Source organism: Numida meleagris, chromosome 16 (assembly GCF_002078875.1).
Source record: "Numida meleagris isolate 19003 breed g44 Domestic line chromosome 16, NumMel1.0, whole genome shotgun sequence".
NCBI lineage: Eukaryota > Metazoa > Chordata > Aves > Galliformes > Numididae > Numida > Numida meleagris.
In genome coordinates, this window is record NC_034424.1 from 1,655,349 (window position 1) to 1,663,395 (window position 8,047).

The 8,047-nt window shown below is 53.0% G+C and overlaps 2 protein-coding genes and 1 long non-coding RNA gene across 4 annotated transcripts in view; 2 read left to right on the forward strand and 1 right to left on the reverse strand.

Moving 5' to 3' along the window:
* Window positions 1-1,317, forward strand: part of FAM166A (family with sequence similarity 166 member A) — an 8,135-nt gene extending 6,818 nt beyond the window's left edge. The window contains exon 7 of the mRNA XM_021414169.1: window positions 1,051-1,317. Coding sequence (XP_021269844.1) covers window positions 1,051-1,139 — 89 coding nt within the window. The 3' untranslated portion in view covers window positions 1,140-1,317. The remainder of the gene's footprint in view (window positions 1-1,050) is intronic.
* On the reverse strand, window positions 1,130-3,299 carry TUBB4B (tubulin beta 4B class IVb). The gene is made up of 4 exons (XM_021414167.1): window positions 3,142-3,299; window positions 2,939-3,047; window positions 2,758-2,868; window positions 1,130-2,341 (listed from the first exon to the last, which is right to left on the reverse strand). Exons 1-4 carry the CDS (start codon window positions 3,196-3,198, stop codon window positions 1,281-1,283), a joined length of 1,338 nt encoding a protein of 445 aa, XP_021269842.1. The 5' UTR covers window positions 3,199-3,299; the 3' UTR covers window positions 1,130-1,280.
* Window positions 3,410-8,047, forward strand: part of LOC110407008 — a 4,992-nt gene continuing 354 nt past the window's right edge. The window contains exons 1-3 of one of the 2 annotated variants that reach the window (XR_002443677.1): window positions 3,410-4,116; window positions 4,952-5,168; window positions 6,363-8,041. This is a non-coding gene — a long non-coding RNA (uncharacterized LOC110407008). Of the gene's footprint in view, window positions 4,117-4,951; window positions 5,169-6,362; window positions 8,042-8,047 lie in introns of those variants that run through there. The other variant, XR_002443676.1, reaches the window with a different exon arrangement.

Genomic DNA, 8,047 nt, shown 5'->3' on the forward strand with positions numbered 1-8,047 from the left:
AGGAAATGCATCCAGTGCAGGGGAGCTGGACCAGCCGCCCTTTAAAGGTCCCTTCCACCTCTGTGGGTTCTATGGCTCTGCTCACCTGCGTGGTTCACCCCCTGCCAGAAGCCCCCAGCTCAGCCCCAGGGCAAGGGCGAGCAATGCCACAGCCAGGAGGTACAGGGGGGAAAACCCTGCCCAGGGAACGTGTATGAGCTTCAGCGTAATGGAAAGAACGAACAGAAATCTGCACCCTACAAGCAAGGACAAAAAGCAACTGCTTGCAGTGTTACCTCACGCTTTAAAAATCTCGCCATCTTTCCACCTCCAGCAGTGGGCTTCTGGGTAGGCTTGAAACCAGCCACCTGCTCCTCTGCACAAATGCATTTCCACCGCTCAGGGCAGTTTTAGCTCCTACTTTCACTCTGGAAGGAGAAGCTTTAAGATGGAAAACCCAAACCCCCAAACCAGTTACAACCATTTCAAGAAAGCAGCCAATCTTCTGTCCAGCTAGCCTGGGACAGAATAAAAAAAATCCTCAGCTCTCTTTGGCTGGAGCTCCTCGCTGCAATTCCTCTGCAGCAGCGCAGCTGTCAGGAGCCGTAACTCGCCCCAGCCACCAGCTCTGCTGCACGGGTGCAGCCTGGGCAGCGTTCCTCCCTCTGGAACCACCCCCTGCATCTGCAAGGCAAAGCGCTGGCACCATCTGATTGCCCTGGCAGACAGAGCTGCCGCTTTCAGCCGCCTGCGCTTCCATTCTTTCCTGAGCTGCTCAGCTCTCCCTGCGGCTGAAGCCTGACCCAGCACCTGTAATTGGAGTCCATGTGCAGGTACCTAAATTTAGATGAGGCTTAGAGCCGGAGTTCATCCTCCATGTGAAGGGTATTCCCCTCCATCACTACACGATAACGTAATTCCATAATTAATTCTTCAGCAGCCCAGCAAGGCAGACTGCTGCCATATCCTGCAACACAAGAAGCGGTGCCCACCGTCAGGCAGCGAGGGGAAGCGTGGCTGCCACAGCAGCAGGGCTGGTGCTGAGCCACGTCCCGTGTTTGTCTTTTCCAGACCTCCGCCACACCTACGCGCTTACTTTTGGGAACAGCACCCGCAAGGCTTACCAGCTGGAACAAAGGAGACGAGCCTGTGCACTGTGAAAAATGCTTTAATGGTGCCTGTACAGCATTTGAAGTGACTCAAAGACAGGAGGAGGAACACAACACAAAGACAGAGAAGTTTCGAATGAAAGAGTTCATACAGCTTTAAACAAAATTTACAGGTGCCCATCTGCATAGCTCTTACTCTGCTTCCTCCTCAGCCTCTTCCTCAAACTCCCCCTCCTCCTCAGCGGTAGCGTCCTGGTACTGCTGATACTCAGACACCAGGTCGTTCATGTTGCTCTCAGCCTCTGTGAATTCCATCTCGTCCATGCCCTCGCCCGTGTACCAGTGCAGGAACGCCTTTCGGCGGAACATGGCTGTGAACTGCTCGGAAATGCGTTTGAACAGCTCCTGGATGGCGGTGCTGTTACCAATGAAGGTGGCAGACATTTTCAGGCCACGAGGTGGAATGTCACAGACTGCTGTTTTAACGTTATTAGGAATCCATTCAACAAAATAGCTGCTATTTTTGTTCTGAACGTTCAGCATTTGCTCGTCTACCTCTTTCATGGACATACGGCCTCTGAAAACAGCAGCTACGGTCAGGTAGCGGCCGTGACGCGGGTCACACGCAGCCATCATGTTCTTGGCATCGAACATCTGCTGGGTGAGCTCTGGGACGGTCAGAGCGCGGTACTGCTGGCTGCCACGGCTCGTGAGGGGGGCGAAGCCAGGCATGAAAAAGTGCAATCGGGGGAAGGGAACCATGTTCACCGCCAGCTTCCGCAGGTCCGCATTAAGCTGGCCCGGGAAACGCAGGCATGTGGTGACACCGCTCATGGTCGCTGACACTAAATGGTTCAGATCACCGTATGTCGGCGTGGTTAACTTCAGTGTTCTGAAGCATATGTCATAGAGAGCTTCGTTATCAATACAGTAGGTTTCGTCTGTGTTCTCCACCAGCTGGTGCACCGAGAGCGTGGCGTTGTAGGGCTCTACTACAGTGTCTGATACTTTAGGGGAGGGCACAACACTGAAGGTGTTCATGATTCGGTCTGGGTACTCCTCGCGAATTTTGCTGATGAGGAGAGTACCCATGCCAGAGCCAGTGCCACCACCCAGAGAGTGAGTGAGCTGAAAGCCCTGGAGGCAATCACAGCTTTCTGCCTCCTTCCTTACAACATCTAATACGGAATCAACTAATTCAGCACCTTCAGTATAATGGCCCTTTGCCCAGTTGTTTCCTGCTCCGCTCTGACCTGGAAGAGAGCCATTTTCGTATTAGATTACGGTCACTGCTTCCTGCTCGCAAGCAAAGCTTAAGAGCATCGGGCTCCAGAGCACCCCCACTAAAGCTTTCATTGCACCAAGCACCGGGCTGCGGTTGCACAGAAGCACCTCTGTAATGACTCGGCACGGCTCCGCAGGAAGCGTTCTTACCCATCCGCACAGAACCGGTCCCATCCTCCCGCCGTCCCCGAGGAGGTAACGGCAGCCACAAGGACGGGGCCCTCTCCCGTGCCGCCCCCCGCAATTCCACGCCGGGATTAACCCCTCCCGGAGCCGCGGAGCGCGTGGGGCGGGGAAGCCCGCAGTGCGGCCCTGCCCTGCCCTGCCCTGCCCGCCCCGAGCCGGTTACGCGACAGCTCGCTCGCTCCCTCCCCCGCTCACTCACCGAACACGAAGTTGTCCGGCCTGAATATTTGGCCGAAGGGCCCGGAGCGCACCGAGTCCATGGTGCCGGGCTCCAGGTCCACCAGCACGGCTCGGGGCACGTACTTGCCGCCTGCAAGACAGGGAGAGGCCGTGACCGCGGGGCGGGGCGGGGGGCGGGCGGCGGCCGCGCCGGGCCCTACCTGTGGCCTCGTTGTAGTACACGTTGATGCGTTCCAGCTGCAGGTCGCTGTCTCCATGGTAGGTACCGGTCGGGTCGATGCCGTGTTCGTCGCTGATCACTTCCCAGAACTGCCGGAGAAAACCGCGTCAGGGCCGGAGTGCTCGGCCCTCGCCGGCCGCGCCCCTGCCCCCGCGCTGGCCCCCCCACCCCCGCCGCCCGCACCTTGGCTCCGATCTGGTTGCCGCACTGCCCGGCCTGCAGGTGCACGATCTCCCTCATGATAGCGCCGGCAAAGCCACAAAACGCTCCACACCACTCTTACCCCCAACTGACGGCGTCAGGCAACGGCCGAGCCTTATATAGCAGCGGAATGCGCGCGCAGCCTTCCACTCCTCGCCCAGGAGGCCATCCGCAGCAGCGCATTGGGTACTAAAAACGAGGCTCTAAGAACACGAAGTTCTGATTGGCCGAGGCGCTGCCACTCAAATATGGGTTCCTATTGGCTCCGCCCATTTGTCTGTTGATTTTACTGTTAGGCAACCGTGACTCACACGCGCCCGCCCTACTTGCTCAGGGCGCTTCCCATTGGCTGAATTGAATGATTGATGTCGGGCGTGATTGGTTGCGGGCCTCAGGGATGAGCTAACGTCATTTGATTGGACGAAAATAAAGTGTCCTAGTAACCGTCGCAATGACTCCGCAGCAGGCTCGGGGCGGTGGCCGGTGCGGCCCCGTATTCCCGAAGCAGTGTGCGTACTTTGCGCAGCGCGTGCGGCAGCTCCGCCTCGCAGCCGGGCGGGGAGAGGTTCCGTGGAAACTTCGCTGGGCCGCTCCCCCCGGGGGTCCTGAGCACCCCCTGCCTCTCCTCCCGCTCCACATAAGGGGCCTCCTTCACTCGCCGCCTCCGCCGGCCCCGGGGTGCCGCAGCGGCGCTGTGGGGGCAGGGAGCCGCTCTGCGCATGCGCGGGCTGCAGCGCCTTTCTAGCACTTTCTGGCGCGCAGCCGCCTGAGGCAGCGGGGCCGCGCGGCCGTTGTCACGGCAACGGCGCCTCACGCCGGGCCGCTGGTAGGGCCCGCGCGCAGCGCTGGGAGCGTGTCCGTTGCGCTCTGCCCCGCCGTCCTGCCCGCAGTGGCCGTTGCCTTGAGGTGTGTGGTGGCTGCGGCCTGCTGGCACGGGTCGGTCCCAGGCAGGGCCAGGTATGCGGTAGTGCCCTGTTACATTCTTTATTCGGCATACATAGTGTGCACAAATGGGTGTAATGCGCAGACTGGTGCAGTGCTACACGGCCTTCCCTAGGCTGGAGCTGAAATGGCGGCTGGCCCCAATCCTGGGGCATGGGGCAGCGCTGTGTGGGGTCACGCCTTCATCCTGAGCTTCTGGTGCTCCAGCCCTGTCATTAGGCACCCAACATCCCCAGCTGAATCAATATCTCCTTGCTTACCTTTGCCCTGTCTCGTTCTGCAGCGCTGTCGCTTATTACCCGCCTTCATTTGCACATTCTTGCACAGACTGTTCATCTGTTGGTCGTGGCTTCCAGAGAGCCTGCTGTGGCTGCTATTTTAGCAGGGCCTATTTATGATTATACATGTTCATTAGGATGCCGGTGAGGTCTACACGTCCTAGCGCTTCTTCTTGTTTCATAATGGAGCTAGAACTTGAAAGCAGCTCCTAATTGGGTTCCCCAAACCTTGCCAGTCACAAAGTGTTGCCTTGATGTGGGGGTGGACTGAGGCGAAAGCAGCAGATGACCTCAATTCTCCGTACACAAACAGAACACGCAGGGCTGGCACTCTGTGTGCTGTTCAGGCATTCGTGTAAGACAGAGCCACATTATGGCTTGTATCTGTATCAGGATCTAGGGTTGGATAACAATAACCCAACTGTTTCTGTGATAGGGTCAGGTGTGGAGGTAAGCAGGAGACGAAGAATGTCATGAAGACTTGCAGGAGATGAAATAGCCTCTGGTTGTTGGCTTAATACAAGGGTGTGGGTGAATGACATTTTTGGCATGTAAACAACATGTACCCGCAGAAATGCTGGAAAGAGCCCAGGAGCACTTGGAGCGGCCCCAGAGGCACCTGGACAACCCCGGAGAGCCTGGGAAGAGCCTCAGAGCATCTGGAGGAACCCGAGAGCTGCCCCAGCAGCCCCCAGAGGCCCTGTGAGAGCCCTGCGCAGAGCACAGAGGCGCCCAGACAGGACCAGGAAGATGCGCATCCTGCTCGTCCTCCACATTCTGAGCCTGAAGGTGGGAGGTTTATGCAGTACACTGCAAGATAGCTGAGTAATGCAAAGGCATTAGGGTCCAGATTTATCCCACATAATTATAGGCATGACATTGAATTAAATTGCTAACTCTGGGCTGCATTCACACCAGAGTCAGTGGAAGGGGTTGGCTCAGCCCACTGCAGCTCCGAAGAGCGCTCTGACTACACCTTTCTCTTGCACATAAAGGTACTTGAGGTAACAAAATCCAGAATGTCTCTATCTTATATAAGTATCAAAGGCAGCTGGGATCAGTCTGGACCAGACTTGCTCAAGATTTTATACAGCTGTGCAATAATCAGTAAAGGCAGCTTTTCCTCCAGGATGCCATGTCATATCTTCAGAGAAAGATAAAAAATGAACACTGCCTTCTTTCTGATTAAAAAGATAGAAGGGAGTTTAATCTTGCCTGTGTTTTGCTGCTTGCGGTGTTCTGCTGTCTAGGAAAGTATATTCAGCACAAATTAAATTATCATCAAGGCCTGCTCAGAACAGCATTAGCAAGCTTCTGTGCTCATGAAGCGCAGAAAACTCTGCCTAAAAACAGACTGGGGGGAGCCACTGCAGGGCCGGGAGGAGGCTTTCTGGTATGCATGCTGCTGTATTTCCTGCAGATAGAGGGCTTTTTTTTTTTTTTTTCAATCAGAAAGCAGAGGGCTGTGCATTAGTGGCAAAGATCTATTTCCTCCCTTCATTAGAAATTATGAGCCTTTGTAGCCTATGTGTCTGCCAGCTTTCGCTTGTGGTTCAGCCCTCTCTGCCTTCAGTGTTTGGGAAGCTGTTCAGCATTGCGTAGAGTGAGAAATGATTGCCACCCCCAGTATTCACGATGGCAGCACAGAAGTGGAATTACTCTGCACAGTTAAGACTTTGGATACTTGTCCCCAAAACGCAAGCAGGATCACACCCAGTAGAGCAGGTGAGGGGGTAGCTACAGTTTTGCTCCTGTGATCCAGTCTGTGGCAGTTTCCCTGCTAGATTCAGCCACCTAAAGATCCATGGAAGTGTTTCACATCCTTCATGCAAAATTTATTTTTGCTATTTATATTCCACTCAACCAGTACTTCTGTACCTAGCTACGTGCAGATCCCCAGGAAATGACAATTCTATTTTAAATACTTTTGCATTTTTTAACTTAAAGTAAAATGCCATTTTTTTCTAAACTGTCTCTGAGGAGGAGCACAGCCAAGCTGCCAAGAATCTCTATGGAGCGCAGCTGGAACTGCAGACCATTTTAGCCCCGTGACTTCTAATGCTCTGGCAGCCCAGCAATTATTGCTACCAGAAGGTGAGCTGGCAAGTAGTGAGGCAGCTTTCTGCCAGAACCTTGTCTCACATGAAGCGTTCCTTCAAAGGCAAACCATCTGTACTGAGCTGACAATTCAGCAAGTCCTGGGAGAAAGAAAACGCACATTCTATGGCCCTGCATGAACAAAATGATGAAGTGCATTCCTAAATGTTGTTGGTTTAGTGGACGGTCTGCACAGAGGAGCTGCTGCAGATTCTCAAGGCGGGGAAGTAGGAACACTGGAAAGTAAAAGGAATAGCATGGAAAGGAACAGCTTGACCAATCTGTGGAGGAACGTGTCTCCCACATTGTGTCTTTTATTGAAGACATCTGGTTTAACTGATACTTGATTTCTTTGGAAGCTCTCATCAAAACTTGCTGCAAGTGACAAGTAAGGAGACCTTACCTGATTTAGATGATTCTGAATTTCCCATCAGTTAAGTTTGCTGTATGAATTAATGACTGCAGCAGGGATGCTAGAAAGCATTAGGGGCCACTATTAGTAGGCTGGAGTCCTGGTTTTAATCCAGAGGAAGACATGGCAGTGAAGTTAAAATTAAGCTGGAAGTTGCATTTCAATTTTTTAACTCTATTTTAGTTATTTTTTTTAACTTTTTACTGTAAATGTTTTTATGAACTGTCTTTACTGCTTTCAGTATGGAAGCAACTTTTACTGTGAATACAATTGGTTTGAGCAGAACAGAGAAATACATTGAAAAAATTAATTTTTGAGTATTGCCTTCGCCTTTTACAGAACCACTGTTGTGTGCATGCTGGGGGGCTGTAATTCTTGATTCTTTACCAGCAGGACAGCAGTTTGTGTCTCTGAAATAGTGTCCTTGTCTGAACTGAGCCTAGGATCTGGGGTGGGGCTGGCGGGAGCCCAAACAGGAATCATGGAACTAATTCTGCTTAAATGGGTACAAATGTGAAGCTCCGAGTTCCAGAGAGGGATGCTGCAGAATGAATGTGGGTGAAAGCCTGCTTCTCATACTGCAAAGCTTCCAGTGCTAGTGTCACTTAGGCTTATGGTAAAACTGAAGTATGGCATGGGAATGGGCACACTTTGTCATTCCAGTCTTTCTGATGTTTTATTTCTAAGGATAAACAGTACTTTATTTTCTATTAATTACTGCTCCTGAGAGATTCTGCCTCACGTAGATCTTCCATTGAAGCAGGTGTTGCAGGTGAGAGGCTGCACCCAGAGGCCGGTGAGTGAGAGGTGCAGCTGCAGGGCTCCTGGTTGAGAGGCTGTCATGGTTTAACCCTGCCAGCAGCTGAACACCACGCAGCCTTTCGCTCACTGTCCCACCACCTTCAGCGGGATGGGGAGAGAATCGAAAGAAAAAAGGTAGAACTCGTAGGTTGAGATAAAAACTATTTACTTGGACAGAAAAGGAAGCGAGAGGTAACAGTAATGATAATAATTACACATTATATATATATACAAAACAAGTGATGCACAAGCATCTGCTCACCACCTGCTGACTGACGCCCAGTCAGTCCCCAAGCAGCAGCAGCCCCCCCATGGCCAACTCCCCTCAGCTTCAGTTTCCTCACGTGCTGTCATGTGG